At 36.8% G+C, this 25,169-nt stretch overlaps 1 protein-coding gene across 14 annotated transcripts in view; it reads left to right on the top strand.

Moving 5' to 3' along the window:
* Positions 1-25,169, top strand: part of ptprfa (protein tyrosine phosphatase receptor type Fa) — a 244,120-nt gene that overhangs the window by 143,034 nt on the left and 75,917 nt on the right. For 6 of the 14 annotated variants that reach the window (XM_051896608.1, XM_051896606.1, XM_051896613.1 and 3 more), the window contains 4 exons: positions 6,741-6,758; positions 11,376-11,486; positions 16,836-16,847; positions 22,581-22,850. In XM_051896608.1, the coding sequence (XP_051752568.1) occupies positions 6,741-6,758; positions 11,376-11,486; positions 16,836-16,847; positions 22,581-22,850 (411 nt within the window). The remainder of the gene's footprint in view (positions 1-6,740; positions 6,759-11,375; positions 11,487-16,835; positions 16,848-22,580; positions 22,851-25,169) is intronic. The other 8 variants (XM_051896612.1, XM_051896614.1, XM_051896617.1 and 5 more) reach the window with 3 other exon arrangements.

Here is a 25,169-nt window from a genome sequence, read left to right on the forward strand (position 1 = left end):
TAAAAATAAATGAATGTTTCTTGAGCAGTAAATCAGTATATTAGAATGATTTCTGGAGGATCATGTGACACTGAAGACTGGAGTAATGATGCTGAAAATTCAGCTTTGATCACAGGAATAAATTACATTTTAAAATATATTCAAATATAAAACAGTTATTTTAAATATTAATAATATTTCACAATATTAGTGTTTTGACTGTATTTTTTTGTCTAATAAATGCAGCCTTGGTGAGCTGAAGAGACTTATTTCAATACGTGACCCTACACTTTTGAAAGCTTGTGTAAGTCATTGAATAAAAGTATAAAATACCTCATGGTTGACGTTTATTGCAAAACATTCAAGATGACCCGTAAGATCTTTGTTCACACAAATTAAGCTATTTTTGATGAAATCCGAGAGCTCTCTGACTCCTCAATAAACAGCAATTTAACCACCACTTTCAAGTTCCAGAAGGTACTAAAGACATCGTTAAAATAGTCGACGTGACTGCAGTGGTTCAACTTTAACTTTATGAAGCGATGAGAATACTTTTTGTGTGCAAAACAAAACAAATATAATGATTTTATTCAACAATATCTTCTATTCTGTGTCATTCTCCTACGCTTTTTACGTCCAGTGCCTCCAGGTTCTACGTCAGAACCTCAGAGCTCATAGTAGATCTGTCAGGAAATGTTTGCATTCACTAAATCTCTGTGGAGGGAATGAATGGGATCTTTACTTCTGGAATCCTACTATTGCACTTTATAGCAGCTAAGGCAGTGCATCTGTATGACAAGTGACATTTCAGATAAAATGAGCCTCCGGTTACATTACATGTCTTAAAGTAAACGGAAACAAACAGGAAGACAGACTGGCTCACAGTTATTATTCATATAACCCTCCGGTTAGGACACACAAACATGATTAACATGACAGCACAGTGATTTGTTTTGATTAGAATCGTCGGCCCCTGTCAACAATCATTTCCTGCGTCAATCGTCAAACAGCTCCGTATTTGTCATATTATTCCCACTCGGCCAATCCATCTCGCAGCTACCAGACAATCACATAATTTATTTGTTTGGATACAGTCCATTATTTGATCCTGAGATTAGCTTTGCTCTCTAGCCATTAGCGTGAAGGCCTTTTTCCATTAACGAATGCTAATGAAACAATTTTTCAGTTCGTGACCTTTACAGAATGGCTATGAACAAATAGGAAAAACACTCATGATTCAATACCTGCCTCTTCAAACGGAACCTTAATCTCACAGGAACATGTCATTGTGTACGAGTAATTACCACCAACCCCTCCAAAGCAGGTGATTCTTCCCTGGACATCAATCAACAATCTGTTTACAATGCAAACTGGGTGATAAGCAGGCAGGGAGGCAGAATCTGATAAAGAGAGATGGGAAAGAGAGGATGAGAGTGTTTTTGGATTGTAATCCTGCTACACTCAATGTAAACACTCACAGGTAGACTATATGTCAGGAGTCAAGCCTCTTACACATGTGAGCCGAAGCACATTCAGATATTAGTGTAGTTAAACCTCACTATTACTATGGACCCTTTTCACATTTCCAGGGTTCTTAAAAGCAGAAGTCATCATAGGTGGGTAAACTTCTATAGAGGTGAACGAAAATTACAACAAATATAATTTTTGCATTCCCATTTTCTTCCAATGGCAAAAGAAAAAATCCATTCATTAGCATTTCTATGACTTTAAAATGCCCCTATTATGCCTTTTTAAATGTTCCTAATATTGTTTTGGGAGTCTCCTACAACAGGTTTACATGCATGCAAGGTCAAAAACACTTTCTTTTTGTCATAATATACACTTAATTTCACCTCAGTTCTCAATGATTGGTAAACGATTCGTTAGAAGCAGTTCAAAGAATCAGTCTCTCTAAACCCCTCCTTTCCATGAGCCTACACTGCTCTGATTGGTCAGATGGCCCAGTCCTTTGTTATTGGTCTACTGCACGCACCACGCGCCCATTGCCATAACTGAATGACAGCTATCAGTTCGCAAGACATTGTATACAATGTATTGACAGAAAAGATAGCATCGATTTTACTGTATCAATTCGAGCCCAAGTCCAACTATGAAACGTCTGAAGTAGTCGATCAACCAGAAACTGATTCGCAATCACGACTGGAGTATGACGATTCTATATGGTAAGTGTCACCTTAGTTTGCATTATTATTAAAGGGAACCCCTGGTGTTAAGACTTGTATGGCTTAATATAACGTAAATGATGTCTCTTACTGAAATATGTAGTAAAAAACCCATGAAAGATTTACGTTATTTAAAAAATCCATTACATATTTGGACCGATTTGGACAATGGGCGGTGCCATTTTGTTTGCGTTCTATGTCGATGACGTCAAATGGTTGCACTCTGAACAGCTATTACATTACTCTATGGCTATTTTTACCACAACACAACTCGGAATATAATATACGATGCCACATTGCGCAGCTTTTGGTTGTAATTTTCAGTCGATGAGCCAAGAGAAGGGATGCAATTGCTTTACTAGCAATAAGAAGATAAAAGAATGGGACGTTGTGAAGAATGTGGACGAATAAAACTTCCTAAAGATCACGTCTTTGTTCTCTTTAGCCCTGATGACTTTGAGGCTTTTAGTAGACCACAGCTGAAAGAGCTTACAGTTGCCGATGGATATAAGTGTATGCTTTAACCAAATGCCGCGCCTGTTGTGGAGACTGATGAAGGTAAGCCTATAACACATCTGGATTGAGACAGATTGCCTCAAAGCTCGCATGCGCCGTGATGCACGAGATATCTGTGATCGCATAAACAGCCACAGAGACATTGCACAGCTTCTTGAATAGCCACAGAGACATTGCACAGCTTCGATGTTATCATCCTCACTAATTTTGCGCTCTGGCTCAAATTGAAAAGGCTGATCGTGTTTTAAAAGGAACCCCATGGATATTAAGACCTGTAGCCTATACTAGATTACCGTTGCCCCAAAGTCACTTCACCGAAAGCAACAAATATGAGCTGCATTTTATTGATCATCAGCAAATTTTAAAATTAAGACCGCAATCGGAGAGAGCACTGCAACAGCACTGGTAAGATCATTTAGTCTCATTACTTTTAATGAAGATGATTGTGTTTTGAGCGCCTGCGACTTTTCAGTTTGATTTGCAGCAGTTTGCGCATTGTCTTGCTAAATAGAAAATCAGCTGCTCATCTGCGGTGATGCGTGCTGCAGTAGCGCTGTCATATCTGGCTATAACATTATTTAACCTATAACACGCTCTCACACGTTTATTTTTTAGTATTTTTGGGAGGAGTTAAATTTACATATATGGTTTCAACAACCAGATGCTTTTAGACCTGTTCAGTTTTGACTGGAATATGTCCCAGACCACCTCCTGAAGTGGTTTGAGTGATCGGATTTAAATCCGTCTCAAGTGCGTTTCCTGGTGCGTTTCCTGGTTCCTAGACCTGGTGTTTTCACGAACGGACAGCTGTCCGATCAGAGAAAACGCATGAAGTGACCAAGTGTAAACAGGCCCAAAGACGTGGTTCTTTAGGAAATTTTATTCGTCCACATTCTCCACACTGTCCCATTTTTTTCTCCTCTTATTGCCAGTAAAGCAGTAGAGACTTACATCCCTTCTCTTGGCTCATCGACTGAAAATTACAACCAAAAGCTGCACAATGTGGCATCGTATATTATATTCCGAGTTGTGTTGCGGTAAAAATAGCAATAGAGTAATGTAAGAAGCTGACAGAGTGCAACCATTTGACGTCATCGACATAGAATGCAAACAAAATGGCGCCGCCCATTGTCCAAATATGTTATGAATTTTTTAAATAACATAAATCTTTCATGGGTTTTGTGTTACATATTTCAGTAAGAGACATCATTTACGTTATATTAAGCCATACAAGTCTTAACACCAGGGGTTCCCTTTAAGACGTGATAGCAGCATCACTGTTATATTTTATGTAGGTGCACCAGTGGGAACTGTATCAGAATACCAAGTGAAGCTGAAAACCTCTAACATGAGATAAACATTTAGGCCAGATGTGTACACAGACTTTTTCGTCATAACTATTAACAAAGTAAAAAATGGCTATATCATTGTTTGACATATATTTTTGACATATTACAATACAGATAGAACTCCACTCTACTGTAATAATAAAAACACAGAGGAAAAAAACAGTTTGTTTTGTATGTTGTAAACTCCCACGTTAGCCGAGCACAAAGTGAATAGCTGATAATGCATTACACAAAGAAAAGTCATGCTTCATCCTTGATCATTACTTCAAGTAATAAGACAGACAAGCTGCATTAATCGACACATTTTTTAGACAATATTGGACCCACTGAATAGCAGAACTACAGAAATGTGAGTTAGCAGGAGACATACAGACTAGGGTGTACGTTACACAACATAACATACAAAACAAAGAATTTTGAACGATCGCTAGAAAATATAAACATCAATTATTAATCATACTTAAAGGTTGAGATTCAGAGGAGCAAGCTGGTCCAAATAAACTGGGCATTGATCCATATTTTAAGACCAAGCATTTTGTGAATCCTGCATTAAACTCACAGAAGTTTGAGAAGCAGTTGTCAGTAAAATGACGGGAACACAACAAAAGATTGTACTGCTGTGGTATTGTTGAAAAAAAATTTTTCCCTGGCATCTGCACGCACAATAAGTGGGCGGGCAATATGCTAATGTTTCGTCGAAACGGCTTGGGATTCATTTTACAAATGACTTGTTTAATTGAATCAGAGTTGACTCTTACTTTTGAGAGACAATAACTTTATATACAGTGCACTTTCAGATTTAAAACTTTGCAGGATGTTTTCATTCACTTAGAGCTATGTTACACACTACATGAAAGGTAATTTTCAAAAATCCATAATAGGGGCACTTTAAAATTGTTTCTACACTATTTTTTTTCAAGTGTAGTTTTCTGTAATTTAATGCCAGGTAATGAAACACAAAATATATATATAATAAAAAAAAAAATAAAAAAAAGTACATCACAGTCTGTCAAAATAGTTCATTGCTCAATCAAACCTTTAACCATAAGTATTAATTTCAGCTGTTAATTTTCTGCATCATTTGTGCTATAGACACACATGAAGCTTCAAACTGAGCATCTTCTTGAGTTGTGCAATTACTTTTATTAGCACATTTTTATTTTATAGACACATTTATTATCAAATATTTTTATCTGGCAGATGATAAAAAGGTAAAAATCCACTAGTCATTTGTTACTGATTTTTAACCACTACGTCAGACTAAGCTCTCAGGCAGAGGTGATTTATGATGATTGGTGTTCAGATCTTTATGAACAGAGATGTGTCAGGCTGATTATTGATTTCTCCTCAGTAAGATAATGGATGTCCAGCGTAGCTGCTGTTTAAAGTCTTAAATCCAGCCAGGATTGATAGCGACTGTCTCTCGACTGCCAGCGAATGGAGAACTCTTACTTCTAACTGCTCTTTAAGGGAAAAAATTAACACATACTTGAGTTTTCTCCCTCTAGCCATAGTGAAGATATAGTAAAGTCCTACTATTCTTCATTATGCTCATGCTACACTGCAGACTCTGCCCAAAGTCCTTCATCCTGTCAGCAGGATTTTGGACATCCTGGGCTTTCTGAGGGTCCCAGTGTACGCCAGGCTCTCTGTAAACTGCTGATGGCTTTGGACCACAATCCACACAGTTTACAGGGGCTTCCTTGTGTCTCTGACCCCCCTCCTGAATCTGCACTGTTTTCACATGGTGGAGTGGTTGATTTATGATCCGGATTGACAAGAATCTGCATCATAGTCAACAGACAACGCTTTTTTCAAAGTTAAAAAAAGTCACTTTCTCTTTTGAAAATAATAAGACTCAAGGGTCAGTCAATGCAATGAGATTGAACTCTCACTTTGCACTCTCAAAAAGGTTTTCTTCTGTATTGCATCAGACAACTGTATTTATTCAGCACAGCTGTGGTCGGATCCAAAGGCCAAAGTTGTGCTGGAGGTAGAATGTGCATCACTGTAAAAATAGCAGAAGACCCTTGTGCAGAGAGAGTTGAAATTATTACTGGCTCAGCCGTCACAAGAATGAGTCATTTAAAGGCCAACACATACTCTACACAAGTACATGAACTCAGAGACTTTAAGCTAAACAAGCTTGATTTATCACATGGTGCTTGAAAATATGTCAAAATGCAATTCATTTCAAACTACAAGCTTTATATGTGGAGCTTTATTTGCAGATATTAGTGTGAACTCTTCTTTTATGGACAGTTTCCTTTTCTAAGTACGCTACTGTCATGTTTTGCTGTGCAGTTTAGTTTAAATTAATCAAAGTTTCACCATGATTATAGCCAGCTACCTTAATAATAACATTTATTTTGATTGCACAGACAATTAGCACAGTAACTCCCTTCAGTACTGGAGGAGAAACTTAAGAACGAACATCATGTGTGTACAATGGGACAAAGCTCTTTTGTGTGCTTGCGTAGAGTATGTTTCTGGCCTAAAGCAGCAAATGTAAACTACGTAATGTGAATTAACACACACTGAGAACAGAAGAGTCAAAATCTTCTGGGAAGATTGTATAAGCCGCTACTTAAATAAGAAATCTTTTTCTCCTGTTCATCTTTCTCTCCTCTTCTCTCTTTAGCTCTTGCTCTCTCTCTCTCTTTCACACTAACACTTCTCTTTAATCTTATTTGCATTCATATTACCTCACCAGGTGGTACACCAATCAGAGGTAAGAATGCTGAAAACAGAAAATATCCAAGTGCGTCATCTTTCGATTCCGTTTTCACCTCAAAGTGTCCCCCCTCCATCACCCTGTCCCCATTCTGGAGTCTTTTTCTCTTTGTCTTCCTCCTCGTCTTCAATCCAGCCTCGTCTCTGTGCATGAACCTCTGCTCGTCTGTCTCACTAATGGACGTCTGATTCAGCCTAATTGAAAAGAATACATCAGTATGTTTAAAGACATGTTTCAAAACACCAGAAACCATGCAGTTGTTTTCTCTACAAAGATGCATCCAATTATTTGTATATCTTTATGGGTGAATCTCACAAAACCTGTCAAGAACATGTTCACCATATCTCACCACCAAATCTGAAGATATTTCATTTTGCATAAATTAAATGAAATCTGTTTTGGCATTAAGAATCTTGCATTGAGACATTATTTTAATGATAATTTAATGCATTCTCCCCCAAATGTTATTGTAAAATTATTTCTATATTAATATATTCATACAAATTTTATACTAATAATTTATTTTATTATGTAAATGCAAGATATTAATATTAACATTAATATTAATAAATTAGTATTTGTTGCACTGCTGATTTAAATATATATATATATATATATATATATATATATATATATATATATATATACAGTATACTATTACAGTAGGGAGTATCATTATTGAGTAACAGAAATGACAGAAAAAAAAACTAAATTAACGTGTCCGAATACATTAAAGTAATGAGAATTTGGGAGAAATGTGCTTAACTGTCAATTTCATCTGAACTGACCTTTATTCAAAGATGTAGGCCTGTTCTGATGGCAGACAGTCTGTCTGATCAATAACTCAGCAGAGCTGCAGAGCGGTTTGAGAAATTGTTAGATACCTTGACAACATCTCATTCCCCACAGCAGAAAAACTTAATGTCATTAACATAATGACAGTTTGTATTAACCAAGCACCTCTCGTCTCCAGGCTTTTAGCAGGAGAGTCCAGAATGGCCAAACTGAGGGATAGAAAAGCTCACTGTTGACAGGACTGATGTAAAAGAAAAGAATGCAAAATTTGACTGTAACTCTGAGCTGATCGCTTCAGAGGGAATGTCAGGGCGAGAAAGTGAGATTAGACTGAGAGGGCAGAATGACCTCTTTTAAAATCAGTCGGATACTAGCACTTCAGATGTAATAAGTGATAGAAAAGCCTGCTTTTCTGACGACTAGAGGTAAAAGAGACAGTAGCTCTGTTCCACACGCTGTTGAGCTGCATTTATAAATATAGGAAAAAACATAAATAACAATAAAAGTTAATATTTTAATTCTTTTTCATTTCTAGATATACGCAGAAAACATTTTAGCGCTATTTCAACTAAATTAACAGCAAAGCACATGCATTGGGTGTGTAATTGATGCTTTATCTGTGTTTTTTTATTATTCTTCTGCTGCTATAAACAATTATGGGTAACACTTTAGAATACTGATCCTTCATTAATGAATAACTACACAGGAACAAATGAGTAATGCATTATTAACACTCTAGTAGCTACTATTAACTATTAAGAAACTCTGATTAATGAATTAGTAAGTAATAGTGCTCAGTTGAAGGTGGTAGTTCACTATTAGCTAATCAGTAACTACTATTTTTTTTATACCTCCCAGAGAACTACTAAGAACTATTATATACAGGTTCATAATTAATGTGAATAATGCATAATGTTTAATTAATTCTAAAGTAAAGGTCATGGTAACCCACTAGTAATGACTGAAGTATTACCAAATCCTTCAGTAGGAATTACTAATTATTTGGATCAGTATTCTAAAGTGAAAAACATAATAACTCTCTAGTAACTACTGAAGTCATTGTAAACGTTTGAGGTTTTTGTAAAGTATTGGATAGTAATAACTCAAGAGTTACTACATAATTCTAAAGGAACTACTACTTATTTGGATCAGTATTCTAAAGTGAAGATCATGGTAACCCACTAGTAATTATTTAAGTGTTATCAAATACATCAGAAGGAATTACTGTACAAAAATGTACAAAAACCTCAAAAGTTTACAATGACTTCAGTAGTTACTAGAGCGTTAACATGTTTTTCACTTTTTTAGAATACTGATCCAAATAATTAGTATTTCCTTCTGAAGGATTTGGTAATACTTCAGTCATTACTAGTGGGTTACCATGATCTTCACTTTAGAATTAATTATACATTATGCATCATTCATGTTAATTATGAACCTGTATGTAGTAGTTCTTAGTAGTTCTCTGGGAGGTATGAAAAAAACAGTAGTTACTGATTAGCTAATACTGAACTACCACATTCAACTGAGAATTATTGCTTACTAATTCATTAATCAGAGTTTCTTGTTAGTTAATAGGAGTTACTAGAGTGTTAATAATGCATTACTCATTTGTTCCTGTGTAGATATTCATTAATTAAGCATCAGTATTCTAAAGTGTTACCCAATTATGTAGTTTTTGGTGGCGTTTACATTTATGCATTTGGCAGATGCTTTTATCCCAAGCGACTTAGATTGCATTCAAGCTATACTTTTTATCAGTTTATTTAACATCAAGGTCAAACTCATGACCTTGATGTTGTTAGCGCCATGCTTTACTGTTTGAGCTACAGTCACTCGAGGTCTCTTCATATTTATATATATGTAAGGCCAGCTAGTAGTTGCTGTGCGAGTAAAGCTCACTCCTCTGATCTCAAGAGATGCTCTAGCGACTGACGCTAGAGGTTGCAGCCTTTAGCCTCCTCAATAGAGCATCCGACTCCCACGCCGAGACCCGGGTTTGAGGCCCGCGCAGAGCGAGGCGAGTAGGACCTGGGTAAAGGGGTGACATTGGTGCCGTGAACCGGATGGGAGTGAGGTTTAGGAGGTGAGTGTAACAGAGGCCAGCTAGTAGTCGCTGTGCGAGTAAACCTCACTCCTCTGATCTCAAGAGATGCTCTAGCGACTGACGCTAGGGGTTGCAGCCTTTAGCCTCCTCGTTAGAGCGTCCGACTCCCACGCCGAGACCCGGGTTCGAGGCCCGCGCAGGCAAGTAGGACCTGGGTAGAGGGGTTACATACATATATAGTAAATATTTTGAATTAAATTTTAGTGTTATATTTTCTTTTTTTCATTTTAATTTTAGTTAATTTTCTTTTTTCATTTTTATGAAATGTGTTTTTTTCGTGTGTTTTTTTTGTTTTGTTTTTTTTTAAATATGTATATATAGATTTTATTATATATATATATATATATATATACATATTTTAGATTTTCTAGTAAACAGACATTAAGGCCCATTCACACCAGGAACAATAACTATAAACATAACTATAATAATAACTATATTAGTGTCCACACCAGCAAACAATATCATTCTGTTTATTCTGAGTGCACACTGCAGAATAAACAGAACTGCCACTTTAAATGCTCAAGCTCTTTGAAGTCTGGTGGATTCTGATTGGCTGTCAATGTTTTTTCATTCTGAAATCATTCTGAAAGTGATTCCAGTGATATTGTTTCTCTGTGCTGTTATTGTTATAGTTGTGGTGTGGACTCTGCTATTCTTTTACATTAAAAATGATTTTTAGAACTGTATCTTTATCGTTACGGTTATCGTCCTTTAGGCAGCGAGGCAGCTCACTGGGGTTTGGAACAGATCTAATGTGTGTGTATGTGTTTATGTGTGCTATAAGTGTTTTAAAGGGTCATTTGTTAGTATAATGCACTCATGGAGCGAGGTTAATGCTCAGTATCATAATGAGGTCTCATACACTCACAGTCTTTGGATTCTGTTTCTATTGTTAACGCACACATTTAAACCCATCCCATAATGCATTTCAGGACTACTTCTGAAATACACTGACAACATTTTTAGTTTTCTCGGTGTGCTTCCATCATCCACAGATTGCATGATGTATGTCACATCACGCAAGTGAACAGCACCACCATACTAAAAAACCTAATAAGCTAATTATTTCCTTTTCTTTGTCAGAACAAAATGTCAATGAAATGTTTGTGTTAATTTATGTGTGTTATTATGGTGAAAGAATGCTGAAGCCAGGTAAGTGGCCGAATGAGATGGAGATAATGAGCTGCGAGAACTTTATCTGTCATGATATTGCTGGCAGAAAAAAACAAAAAAAAAAAAACAAGCTTTTAGTTTTAGTCCACCTGGACTTTCTTTTGCTTGGATGCATTGAGAATAAACTGACAGTAATTGCAGTGGCTGTATTATGTCTTAATAGATCCATTCTTCAAGAGCACGGCTTTGTCTTGTCTAGCAGAATAGCAGAGCTTATGTACAGTGACGGTTATAGCTGGCGTAGCCTGCAGGTCTTTTTACTTGCCACAATGAAAAAATAACTCAGTTTGCTTTAGATTTATTGAATTATGGATTGAAAGATGTTGCTCTTTTCTTTCAGTATTTAGAGAGACGAGAAAGGTCATATGCCAGCCGAGTGTTAGTCAATGAAGTCTGTACGTATTGTTTAGGTAGAAAAAAATGTTCTTTTCCTCAGGCCACCCTCGTTTAAAGCGTTGGGGGTTTTGATTGTTTGTGAGTGAGTGTGTGAGAGAGCATTTATGTCGGGTTTGTGATTGCTTATGTTGTATTTGCAGGGGCGCTGCAGATCGAGAACAGCGAGGAGTCGGACCAGGGCAAGTATGAGTGTGTGGCAGTGAACAGCGCAGGAACACGCTACTCCGCTCCTGCCAACCTCTACGTCAGAGGTAAGATCTTCAACCAAATCCAAAACCCCATCCCGTTTCATCTCGATCTGCTCTCCATACAGGCTTTACCACTGCCAGAACAGGACCTGTCCCTCAAAAACTCACATTTCTCTTTTATCACCCATTTGTCTTAATAGAAACTGGGTTCTGCAGCGGAGAACTTCTCCATTGTTTTTCAGACATATTTCCACACATATTTTATTTATTATAAATAGTAATGCACAGTTAAAGGCGTCCTATTGTGAAGTCTTTACAAAGTCTTGATTTTGTTTTTAGGGTGTACTAGAATATGTTTTTATGCTTGATTGATCAAAAACACATTATTTTTCCACATATTTTACATTATTACAGCTACTGTCTCCCCAATCTGGCTTGAACACACCGTTTATTTCTGGTTTCGATGAAGCCCCTCCTTCTGAAATACGAAATGTGCTCTGATTGGTTAGCTGATTAGCTGACATATCTGATGAGTGTGTGAACACAATGGCCAATCAGAGGTGTTTACGAACCTGCTCAACAGCATTCAAAGCGTCGCGTTTTAAAAATTTCAGTACTGGCTTGGTACCGAAGTTGGTACTTTTGACAACACTATTTCACAGGACGTTTCAGAGTGGTATGTTTTTTGTCATTTTCTTATAGATTATAGATCTGATGTTATCCACCATTTAATCATATTTTTCGGAAAACTGTGGTCACAAAACCATGGATAATTTTCCTAAGGGGCGGTGAACAGTCTTATAAAAGCAAAAGCTTACAAAAGCTACAGTAAACACTACATCAATACTATAATGTTAGTTAGCAGGCTAGCGGAGGCAAAGCTTTACCCTTTGTTTACATTATAGCTTTTGTATATAGCCTGCATTGTGCTCTCTTAGGTTCTAGAAGCTGTCCTCCGTAAAATGTGCAGCACACAGACAAACATTGGGGTTATAATGTTCAGGAACAGTGTTAAAAAATCAATTGTAACCACTCTAAGTTCATCCGCCTTAGGACAAACTTTTTCCAGGGTGGAAAAAACAACAACTCTTCATCTTCAACCAGGACTCACCCCCTTTTTTTGCAAATTCCGTGGGCTGAGATTATTTAAATGAGTAACATTGTGACTTCACAAAATCCGGAAAAAACACATTGTAGTCCAAATGAGCCGTTCGTTGTAGTTCTTGAAAAGTAAATTCTGTTAAAAAAAATATCTCCCTTTGGAGTGGACTTTGCGCTTTGTAAACGTACAGATTTTTTTTATGCTCAAACAGCAACGTTACAGACTAACTAAAGTTATTAGTTATTAAAAAGCATATTAGGACACCTTTAACAGTATTTGCCTTGCTGGTAACACTTTACAATCACCGGGGCAGTCGTGGCCTAATGGTTAGTGAGTCCGATTGGTAACCCAGAGGTTGCTGGTTCGAGTCTAACCCCCAATTGCTCCCCGGGCGCCACAGCATAAGGGCTGCCCACTGCTCTGGGTGTGTATCACGGTTTGCAGTGTGTGTGTGTGTGTGTGTGTGTTCACTACTTACTACTCTGCTCCTAATGTGTGTGCACTAACTTGGATGGGTTAAATGCAGAGGACAAATTCCGATTATGGGTTACCGTACTTAACCTTCACGTGTCACTTAACAATGAGGTTCATTAGCTAACTACATTAGTTAACATGAACAAAGAATGAACTGCATTTATTAATCATTGTTAATGCTAATTTCAACATTTACTAATACTAACAAACAATGAACAACTGTATTTTAGTAAATACAGTAACAAATGTATTGCTCATGGTTAGTTCATGTTAGTTAATACATTAACTAATGTTTAACTAATGAACCTTATTGTAAAGTGTTACCATTTTGCTAAAACCTTTTACACACAAAGGCAATTTTGAGCAAATAAATCTTCGATTCAGTGGATCATTGAATTTTAAATCTATTAATTGAAATGGAAAGAACTGATTCACTTGAAATGAATCAAACTTCCCAACTCCTTTACTGTGTATTTTTTTTTTTTCACTTTTTTCTTTCCCCAGGTTTGTTTATATTTTCATTATTTTTGTCCATTAGCGATCTTTGCAACATTTGTTTAGTATTAAATTGATTCTTGCAGAATATTTTTGATAACTGTGCAGACCACATCAAGTGTTAGTTGTAAAGAGGTCAGCCTTCCATAAGAGATCATTTACATATAAAAGTCTTAAAGTTACAGTAGCAAAAACAGCCTATTTAAATTAGATAAAGTATCCTCTAATGCTGCTGGTCATGAAGGTTGAAAATGGTGTAAGTGTTTTCAGGGCATCAACGAAAGGACCGTGTTGAGACTTGCAGCTAAATTGGGGAATCCCACTGTGGAAATTCCCTCATTAATGTTGAGATCTATTACAGCAGGTTCAGAGATCACTAAAACCTTGTTTCAAAGAAAAAACCTTTTATTTAACTCCCACTTTTGCCTGGCAAGTGCTTACAGACCACTTCAAATTCAGACCTTTAAATATGGTGATACGTTGCTCTTTGATAGTGTGTTTTGAATTTTGCGTATGTGTGTGTGTGCTTTCAATATGAAAGCAGGGGAAATGAGAACTAGAGACAAATCTTTGTCCATAAATTCTCCTGGTCTTCTTCCTCAAGCCCTCGACCAATCAGAGAGAAACTCATATAAATGATGCATCGTGAAGATCATATCATGTGAATTCTCTCCGGAGCCCTTTGATCTTTACACAGACCACACACACTCTCAGGACGTGCCGTTTGATGAATGACATTTAATATATATGTATGAGTATCTGATGCTTTATGGTGAGAGAGAGAGATGTTCTCATTTTGTTAGCCCATGAATTTTTCAATGGTAGTGTCATACATTTATTGCTTTTCTGTTCAAGGATTTACTATTGATGTGTCTTCATAGTTAACTATGTGTATATGTTTATATATCTTACACTCTTATTCTATAACTAATGAGTAGGGCTGGACGATATAGCCCTTAAAAAATATTTGCAATATTTTAATATTGTATTATAATACTTTATATATCTATATCTATATATCAATATCTAAGTACTTGCTTAAACAATATCTAAGTACTTGCTTAAAAGGATGTTTTGTTTTGTTTTCGTTTTTTTTTTCATTGAGAGTAATCATCAGTTTAACCAAACAGTCATTACAAGTAAATTCAAAATGCTTAAAGCAAGAAGTAAAGTACAGTAAAAATGTTAAAGTTAAAAAATAATTAAGAAATGTTTTCACTAAATGAATGAGAAGAATATTTAATCAGTTTTATTTATGTATTTTATTTTATTCTATTTATTATAAATAGTAATATACATTAAACAGTATTTGCCTAGGTATATATTTTTACTCAAATGTTTTAAAGCATATAAATTGCCACACAGGCACTTCAATGAACATTTTGATCTAACGAATCAATGAATCATTTAATCTATTCATTGAAATGGACAATTTGAAAGAACTGATTCACTTTCCAACTATTTTTGAATGAGTAATGCTACAAAGCCAATTTCATATTGCCAACAAAATAATATTGCATATATTGTAAATATTCATTATATCACCCAGCTCTACTAATGATGATATTTTCTGTATGCTGTGATGTGGTTTTGTTCTTGTTTATAGTCTAACTAACTAGAGTCTCTCTACAGGTGTGTAAACTTCACTGACACACACGTACATCTAACAGATCTCTTCTGAACGCTGTGTGTGGGCCTGTGTGTGTTTGTTAAGTGCACTTCCTCACCCTCTCTCTTTTGCTCTAATTTCTCTGTCTTTTTTCTTTGGGTTCAACTGCAGTGAGTAGGTGTTTACACCTTTTTATCACTGTATAAGAGAGTGATCATTCCATAAGTGCTTATCCTTTCATGTGAAAGATGTGTGTGTATTCACTCTCATTCCCATGTGCCTTATCACACTGAGACACTCAAGCACTGTTGAGGGTCCTGCATCATGCTTCTTCTGTGTTTGTTTGTTTCTTTGTTTGTGTGTGTGCGTGTGTGTGTGTGTTTGTGCCTTTGTAAATATGGGAGGTTTAGGCAGAACAATGTAGGCAAATATCTAAGCATTCTTAAATCAAGATACATTTACTTGAGAAGCAAAATGACAGACTATGTGATAATTTGGTCTGTTACAATAGTCACTGTCAGAATTTGCGATTTTGACTCCAAAATGTTTTGAGTCGTGGACAAGAAACATGTCAGACTACACGTTGGTCCCGACCAATCATCGCTTGCCGTCTTTACGAGCGCAAAAAAACAATGGCTACCAAAGCGACGTGTTAGCTTCCAGTACTCACCAGGTTGCTGAAGCACCTCCGCTATCGTTCGCCAGCATTTATCGTTTTTCACTTTGTGGTGGTAGTTCCTTAGAGAAAACATCATAAAGGCAGGAGTATTATTGCTGAAGCTCCACAAACCTTTCCTCCATTGCATACTAGCAGCACCAATATCATCGTCTCTTTCGTTGTGTTTCTATGTTTGAAAGCTGTGTATGGAAGAGCTTCTGTTCTCCTATTAGTCAACGTCACAAATGTGACGGAACCCATCGTGGAAGACCGACAAAAAATTAAACATGCTAGTCTCTCTGTCAGGATGTTGTGAAGCGTCACAGATGCGGCATCGGTTGCCGTCCACTATGACACACTATAAAAGATAAAAACTCAATTCAAAGGGAAAAGTTTATTTTTCTGACTCCACTGGCAGAAATTTGTTCTCTTTTTAAGCATAAACTCACTTTAATTTTTATACTTTTTCCAGAAAGCAAGACATTTTTCTTCTCAAGTAAATATGTCTTGATTTAAGAATTTTTAACATAATTGTGATGAAAAACAAGACAAAAATTCTAAGAAAATACTTTTTTTGCGATCGAAAGATTGCAGATATGTTACTTAATTCATTTTGTGTGCACACAGGTGTACGTAAAACAATTCATAACAAAGTGGTAGTTTTTTTATTCTAAAAATGCCAAATGTTTTCTTGTAGGGTAGAGTTTGGGTTAGCCTATAGTAATTATAATTTGTTACTGAGGTTAGTTACCACCACACTAATGAAAGAACGCATGTTAAGTATACGCTTGCAATGCATCAACATTCAAATCTGACCTATGTTATACATAAACTGTCATAAAATACACCTTGATTTATATTACAAGAAATCTAGAAATGAATGGATGCACGAGTGTGTTTTGGTGCTGTTATTGTCTCCATGTTCTCATCTCTCTTTTATGGATAAGCAGAATATTTGCCTGTTTTACTCTCTCTGTTTCTCCTTGTCTTCCTCCTGCTCTCTTCTCTTTTGTTTCCCTTCCTCCATCTTCATCGCACCCTGCCATCCAAAATCAATCCACTCCTCACTCTCAGACCAGCGGGAAGGTGCGTTCTTTTCACTATCTCTCCTCCTACGCAGAGGGTCGGTGGATGGGAGGCGTCGTGCGTCCCCCTGCTGGCAGCTCCTGCCCTGTCGTGTACCAGTCTCTCTGGAGCTCTGCTCTACCTGAATCTCTGACACTGTCCCCTCCCTTCCAAACCCATGCATGCTTCTGGCTGCAACACATTTCAGCTTGGTCTTTTTCTTTATGTTGCATGTGTCAGAACTGTGGATGTTTTGTTGTTTTTAGACATTTGTGGTGTAAAAAAAAGCCCTATAGCAACTTCGGGGATCTTTTAGGCTGTTTTCACACTTCAATTGCTCGGTCTGAACCTGAGATCGATGCATTGTGTTTTTTGGCTCCAAACCGTGGTTCTTTTGTTTAAAAAATGGAAACCAATGTTCAGCTTTTCAGTCATGCTTTTGTTTTGTTTTTTTGCCAGATTACATTCATGCCAATTGCAAATTGTACTGAAGTCCGTACGAAATATCCATCTGGCTGTTTTTTTAATTAAGTCAGATTTTTTTTTTTTTTTTTGTAGTTTGATTTGCTTTGTATTATTTGGCTTTGAACAGCAGTACTGATTACTAGCGGCAACAGTTTATCACTATATCAGAGTAATGACCCTTTACATTTGTACTCGTGTTTTTGTTTCTTTGGTTTTAACTACTAATGCACAGAATGACACTTGTGTCTAATGTCTGCTGTGGTTGCATCGCAAAAGATGGGAACAGTTGAAGTGTGAAAACAACTCTTGAGTCATGTGGATTTCTTTGTGGATTGGTTCGTAATTAAGTATTTTTGTGTACTTGTTTACAGAAGTTTTTCTTGTGTGCACGCTCATGAATTGTAGGCGTTTTGTACAGCGTAATCTAGTATGTTTGCGAAACCAGAGGATAGCAGCTTTATTCTTTCTAAATGAACAGGGTGATTTGCTGTTGTTCAAAGCGTGAACTCAGAGGTCAAAGAACAATCGGAGGAATCCACCCTTAGCTTAGCGGATCAGACCTGTTTATATACCAGTTCAAATTTCAAAGATTCAATCCCCTGTCTTCTCTGCTCTTTTCCATTTTCAGAGGGCCTGCTCTGTTACGCCAGTGAACTGCCAGAAAGCCTTTTGAGTTCTCAAGTATTTAAGCTGGCTAAAGCAGCTTTCATTGTTTATTTTGGAATCAGCCATTTGGTGAGGACTTCCGATGTGGAGAACAATACAAACAGACAGCAAATAAGATGGCAGAAAAGCAAAAGAGGTTTTCCTCTCAGCATTGTTTGTTTAAAAGCGAGTCATTATCCTTCCAAAAAACCCAAAGTGGTTGAACCCGAGATTTCTGTACATTATCACAGAAATAAGTTTCATTTAGACAAGAACATTGAATGACATTGACAAATTAGCTTTTTCGCTTTGAAGTATGGAAACTTGAGGAAAATAAAAACAACACTGTCGAAGAATGTTGGTCTTCCAGGACTTACAGCACTGAAAAATTTGTTTCATTTAACACAAGAAAGAGTTACAGCTGGACATAAAAGAACCTCTAAGGTATCTGCAGAACTCCCATTTTTTTATTTTGGATTAATCTCGCATCTGGGTCATATTTCACATCCAAAATCCAAAATATACATACATACATCATTTTAAAAAATTGCATTTAAAAAAAATGCCATTATAGTCATTATTGATTGATTGATTGATTGATTGATAATTTCTTGACAATTAAACACATTTTCGACATCTCCCAAAAGTCACACAATTGTTCTGCATACAATAAACTCAAAAAGTACCATGTTGTATTACATTTGTAATTATTTTGTGATTGTTTTTGTGCGCTTAATTGACATGAAAATGTCACAATGCAAAAAAATAAATAACATTAATTATGGATTTTTTTTAATGTTTTTTGGAAACCATCTAGGTACTATACTATTGCTTTAAAAGTCCAGAAACCAGTACACTCATCTGAAGAGCCTTATTTAACATCAAGAATTTTCAAATAACCATATAGCCACCAATTGTTCTTGATAAGGAGGTTCTGGTTGGGTTAACATCTCCCAGGTTCTGGCAGCCATTTCTAGGTCACTCCAATCTCTCTGCTAACGTTCTCTTCAGGTCTTCAATTGTGTTAACGCATGCTTCACTTTATGTGGCCTTGGGCGAGATATCTTCAGCTCTGTTGTTCCGCAGTCTGCCTCATTGACACCTGCAGAGCACAAATGAGACATTCCAACATAAATAATCCCCGTCTTAGTTTTGAACTCTCTTGTCAGTTATACGAAACATTCATGTATCTGTTCAGTAAGTTCACCCAAGATTTGTCACACAAGTCAATATGGAATAAACTGAGAAAATTTGCTGCCCATAAATATTACTTACTGTCCAGGAAACTATTTTGCATTATTTTAGATAAATTATATTTCAAAATGATCTGATCTCCTCTCTTTAAAGAATCAAAACATCAAACAGTGTTTTCTATCTATCTATCTATCTATCTATCTATCTATCTATCTATCTATCTATCTGTCTATCTGTTTATCTATATTCTTTTTTGTAGATGTACTTATATCAGTATATGTTGTAGTTTCTAATAAAGCTAGCCAAATGGTGGTTGAACAAAAAACGACTCTCAATTGGCATTCGGTGACTGTTCATTTTGGACCCTGAGTTCACGTTTCTCTTTTGGCTTGTTCATTCTCCAGTATTTGTATAGGACTTTTATTTTGAGTTGGTTGAGTCTGTAAAGCACAGCTTTGATGCTGATTAGAGACTGATTCTCCTAATCCACCTCAGACCAGAAGATTTACAACAAGTTGACAGTCCAGAAATCGGTTCAAATGTAGTGATGTCCATCCCTGACAGCAGAAACATTGGCAGGATCAGGAGTTTGCTTGTTGTGGAATCCCTCTCTGATCACAGCTTGTTACAGAGGGTTATCCAGTCGTGTATTTTTTTTTCTATTGATCAGACAAAGCTAAAATTGGATTCTTTGCACTATTTTGTACATTCTTTGATGCATTTGTTTGGGTTATTTTTTTTATTTGTTGGTGTTTTAGTCTATAGGTCACACATGCATGCTCTGTTGATTGTCGCTGATGTGTACTTTTTTGCTTCATGCTTGCATGGCCATTGATGTGCTTTGGAGTGTGTGTGTGTGTGTGTGTGTGTGTGTGTGTGTGTGTGTGTGTGTGTGTGTGTGTGTGTGTGTGCGCGTGAAATTGCTTGTGCACTGAATAAAGCCCAGCTACCTCCCTCTCCTTCAATCGCCTCCCCATTAAAGCAAAGCAGCTCCGCAAATCTGCTCTCTCTCTCTCTCTTCAAATTGCATGTATGTGTTTGTCTGCATGTCTAACTGCAAGCTTTTTATTGCTCTGTTAACACCCCCAGCAATACTACTCACAAGATCAGTGACTAATATTAGTTCCGCCTATTCTCTAACCTCACCTCGGCCACTGGCATCGCTCACGCCGGTCTGTTTTACTAGCCAGCAGAGACTTCTCAAACTTTCTTAACAACCTCTAACTGAGAGAAACTCTTGCCATCATGTCGTGATCATCCCTCATGTCCATGGGTAACATCATCCTCTCTATGTACAGTGACTAACGTGGATTAATGTGATGTCTCTCTTACACTCTTACACCTGCAGGCATTCCTGCTCAACTAACAAACTTAACTCAGTCTCAAATGTCCAAACTCTGCGCTCATCTCTCAAAGATGACGATCATTCCGGCCGCCCCTGGTCACGGCCAGTACAGATCAGACACCATAAGCACAATTTGCTCAGTGTTTACCTGACTTGAGTCACTAGATTTTGCAATAAATATTGATTTACTGTTCCTGAACTTCAGCAATATGTTCAAATTTCACAAACAGAGAAAAGTTATATGGTTAAGAAACAAAGCATCATAACCAAGCACTTTTTGTCTTATCTAACCACTGTTATGCAAGACGTTTATCAGTTCTTCAATTAGTTTTCATTTTGTTGCATTGCATAATATAGCTCCACTTACAGTGGAATCTAATTGGTTGAAAGTCTCACTCTACACATTTGATTGGCTGTGGGGTTTTTTTTTTCTTACTGCACATATTATTTTACTTTCAGCAAGGACAGATTTGTCACATCGCACCTGGTTTGGACACGGTGTTATGGGTAGTTTGAGTTTGCAGTATTTTCTTGTATATATAAGACATCTCACCTGATAATGTAAAAAATTAATACTGCACCCTAGTAAAGCACTTAAAATGTGTGTGCGAGAAAGAGATGTCTGGAGTTTATTGTTGGATTTTGGGTGGTAGCTAGTTCTCTGCTTTCCAGAAATTGCATTCAAGTCAAATAAATACTGAGCATTTGTAATCTTTCAGCCCCATACTTTCCTCATTTATCCGCAATAATTTCCTGTGTCTGGAAATGAGCAGGTAATGACAAGGAAATGAACAGGTAATGTTCAGATTTGGAAGTGAGTTGGAGTCTCTCAAAAGTGAGACTTGTTTATCCTTGAAATATAAGCAGATGTCTGGCCGCAGAGCTCCCTGTTAAACTCAGCTGCCATCTGCAAACTATTTCACTTTATATACGGAGAGACATTATAAAAGATCGGTTTATTAGCAATCTCTCGGTGGACACTCTCAGACGGCTGCTTCCATGAAGTCTACAGAAAATGCTACTCTTTTATGGGAGTTCTGCAAATACACCGAGTGTATCTTCAGTGGACAGGAGGGTTTGGCTTTGGCTGTACACCAACTAAATGTGTGTAAAGGGTCACAATCTTCTGCTGTCAATTTTCTTAATCCAAATTAGATGCATTTCTTTGCAAAAAAAAATAAATAAATAAAAATAAATTAAATAAATAAAGTTTATTGTATTACTTCTGAGCTTTGTTGTGCCATCATTTAAATACACAAATGAGGCATTTGCAAATATTTATTTTTACAAGAAAGAATTTCCAAAATGAACATTATCTTAAAAAAAAGATTTGTAAGTTAAAACAAAGCTATAAATATAATTGTCTGTTACGATGAATGTGTAGAAATTTATAAATGACTGAATTCTGTAGAAAATTCAGTGAAATCTATAGTATATCTATGAAATGATAAAGGAAATGTGCGCAGCACTGCTAAGCTCAGTCAAATTGATGAAAAAGTCTAAAGTTCAAATTTGAGATGTGACATTCGCCTGTCTGCATCTCTTTGAGGTCCTGATCTGTCTGTCAGTCCAAGATAGTGTGACAGGGACCTGCAATGTAGAAAAAAAGCATTGCACACCTCAGTGATACTGGTCGTAAGAAATGATTTTGTGACCAGTTTTGCTTGAGGTTGCTCTTTGTCTGCATTTGTACTGTGTATTTATGATGCAAAGAGAGATATTACATTGAGTTAATTTAGTGGCATAACAGTAAATAGCTTGCCAGCACTTTGAAAGAAATTAAATTTGATGAGAAAATAAGGAGACTCAACTATAGAGCCACAAAATCCTTGAGATGCATTTACTGTCAAAAACAGACTCTTATATGGTGAATGTTTAGAATAGTAAGGCTCTCAGCTCTATCTATCTATGATTTAGCTTGGCATTTGTCCTTCAGATTAATCAGTCAGAGAGCTAATTAATATTTTATATCGCTCATATTTTCAAATAAAGACTCTGTATCCAAAAGGTCAGTGGTATATATCCAGAGCCATGCCTGAAACATATATTCTCTGCCTTCCTGTATCTGCATTCTGCTTATAACATCATCTGCGCTCCTCCAACAGTACGGCGAGTTCCGCCACGTTTCTCAATCCCGCCCACCAATCACGAAGTGATGCCGGGCGGCAGTGTTAACCTCACCTGCGTGGCGGTGGGCGCTCCCATGCCCTACGTCAAGTGGATGAAGGGTGAACAGGAACTAACCAAAGAGGAGGAGATGCCTATTGGCCGAAATGTGCTGGAGCTCACCAACATCCGCCAGTCGGCTAACTACACCTGTGTGGCTATATCCTCCCTGGGCATGATCGACACCACAGCTCAGATCACGGTCAAAGGTAAGAGATGTTTAGCCTCAGGATCTACTTCATCCTTACCCCACAAAGGACAAATGTATTGGAGTAAACATTTTCATTTGCTTTTCAAAAACATTTATTTTCAAATAAAGTAGTAATATTCCTAAAAATCTTTGCTTGGTAACATTAATTCAAAGAAATAAATTGCCTTTTTTAATCATTGTCCCCAAGTGATCCATACAGCTAGCACTGATATCAGTTGTGTACTTAAAGTTTGTGATTATCTGTGATTATCTAGACGGTAATAAACAAAGCTTCTCTAATCAGATTGGAGGCTGGGCCCTGTAATGTTGAGAGTGAAATCTCATCAATAACACACTCATGGGGATTCCCACCGACCCAGACAGACAGCGCATGCAATCACCTCATCAATGTTTCATCAGAACTGAAATGTGATGAGCGATGCTCTCTCCTTCTTTTTTCCGCCTTGACAGAGTGAACAAAATCTCTGCGCTCCCAGTGATCATTAAGGATTATTTTAGGGCTGTCGCGCGATAATGAATCTATTCGAAACATTTAATTGTCCTAAATTTATCATGTTAAACACTTGCGTGAAAGAGCGCATTCTCAGTACTACTGTTCTGTGAAATTCAGAAAGAGGAAACTCAACTGCACTCTGTGTCATTGTATGTCGTTGTTACTTACTCTTAAGGGTTTAAAGTCATTTTGATGTGTGTGGAATGTTTAATAAAACTCAATATACTTGGTTAAATATCTCTGAAATTTATAGCATTGACTGTAGAGCGGAACAAGCTGTAAGCTGTCAGTCAGTAACTTGTGTGCGCGTGATGCGCAGCGGTCGCGCTAATGGTTTATAAGAGCTGTGTGCTTTCATTGACTTGAGCAGTTAAATTCTCACACTTTAATAGTATTTATAACTCCTAACTTAATAAAACAAGCTGTGTTACTATGAGGAATGATTAACTCAAAATGTAGATCTGTATGCAGGTACGAGGTACTTTATCTGAACGAATACATACACATTTCTCGCTTTTGCTCACGTGTCAGCGATTACCCCTTGCCATAGGTTGCCAACCCCTGTGCTAGAATCATAACAGCCGGACAGTACAGGCAAGCACAATTTTAATGAGCATATATTCTTACAAAATATACTGTGTTACTGTACTGAGTCTTCTGAACTCTTCATTAGTCAGTGAAACAGCAAACATTTATTGGTGTACCTAGGGAAGTGTTTAAAATAAAGAATTTAGAGCAGCAGTCAAAGAGAATTTGAGCTTGATTCAGGCAAATGGAGTCGAGTTACAACATTAGCATTGATTAAAGCAGAGTGAATCATTTCTACAGTGTTGAGTTTATCTGGCATTACAGTGGGTATTTCTCACTGCTCTGCTGAGCTCTGCCGTTTGCCGTCATGCATTATCATATTAGCTGAGGTTAATATCATGTGTTTTGGGATTTCTTGGTCTATAGCAGCTACGGTGATTTAAGCCACAGGTTTTTCTATCCTTTTGCATACTGCTGCTGCTTATTCAAGGTGATCTGTTTGGATTCTGACAGCTGTCCAATCGCATATTGCACAAAAGTCGATTTCAGAAGCTGTTTTATGAAAATGCAGGCATTTTCTCGCCTGTGGAAATAGGATGAGCTGACCAACCAGTCTATGATACCGACACAGAATAATCATAATACTAGTGTTTAACAAAGCACATTTTTCTACGTTTTATGTCAAATGCCAGGTCATTACCACATATCTACCCTGAGAAATGTCACATATTTGCATTAATTTGCCATATGTTAGCATTTCAGAACATGTGGTTTAGTAGCAGAAACACTGAGAAGACATTTAAAATTCAAGGACTTGCATTGCACAGTTGATTTTTATCATCTAACATTTGATGCACATTTCAGCATTATTTCAGTTACAAAAAAACATTTTTAATAGTTTTAGTTTTACAGAGTTAACAATAACAACACTGATTTGAACAATATCATTATATTCTATTTTATTATTTACTGTAGTACCTATAGGTTTAGTGTTTTTGCAGACATGACCTGTGACCTGTAGCTGTCAGATAGGAGCTGTCTATGATATCTGTGCTGTTGATCTGTGTAGCTGTTATGAAATTGTTTTTGACAAAATAACCAATTAAAAATAAATTGGCTTGAAAACTCTCCTGACAACTCCATAACATTAAAACAGTGAAGCTCTATATAATATAAGATAGTGACTGACTAAATTATTTAAAGTGTATTCTTTATTGTGTTATGATCTTGCATTATTTTTCATTATTTACAGTTATGTTTGTACTGTGATGATGATAATGATGATTAACAACTATA

The sequence above is a fragment of the Ctenopharyngodon idella genome, chromosome 6 (genome assembly GCF_019924925.1).
Source record: "Ctenopharyngodon idella isolate HZGC_01 chromosome 6, HZGC01, whole genome shotgun sequence".
NCBI lineage: Eukaryota > Metazoa > Chordata > Actinopteri > Cypriniformes > Xenocyprididae > Ctenopharyngodon > Ctenopharyngodon idella.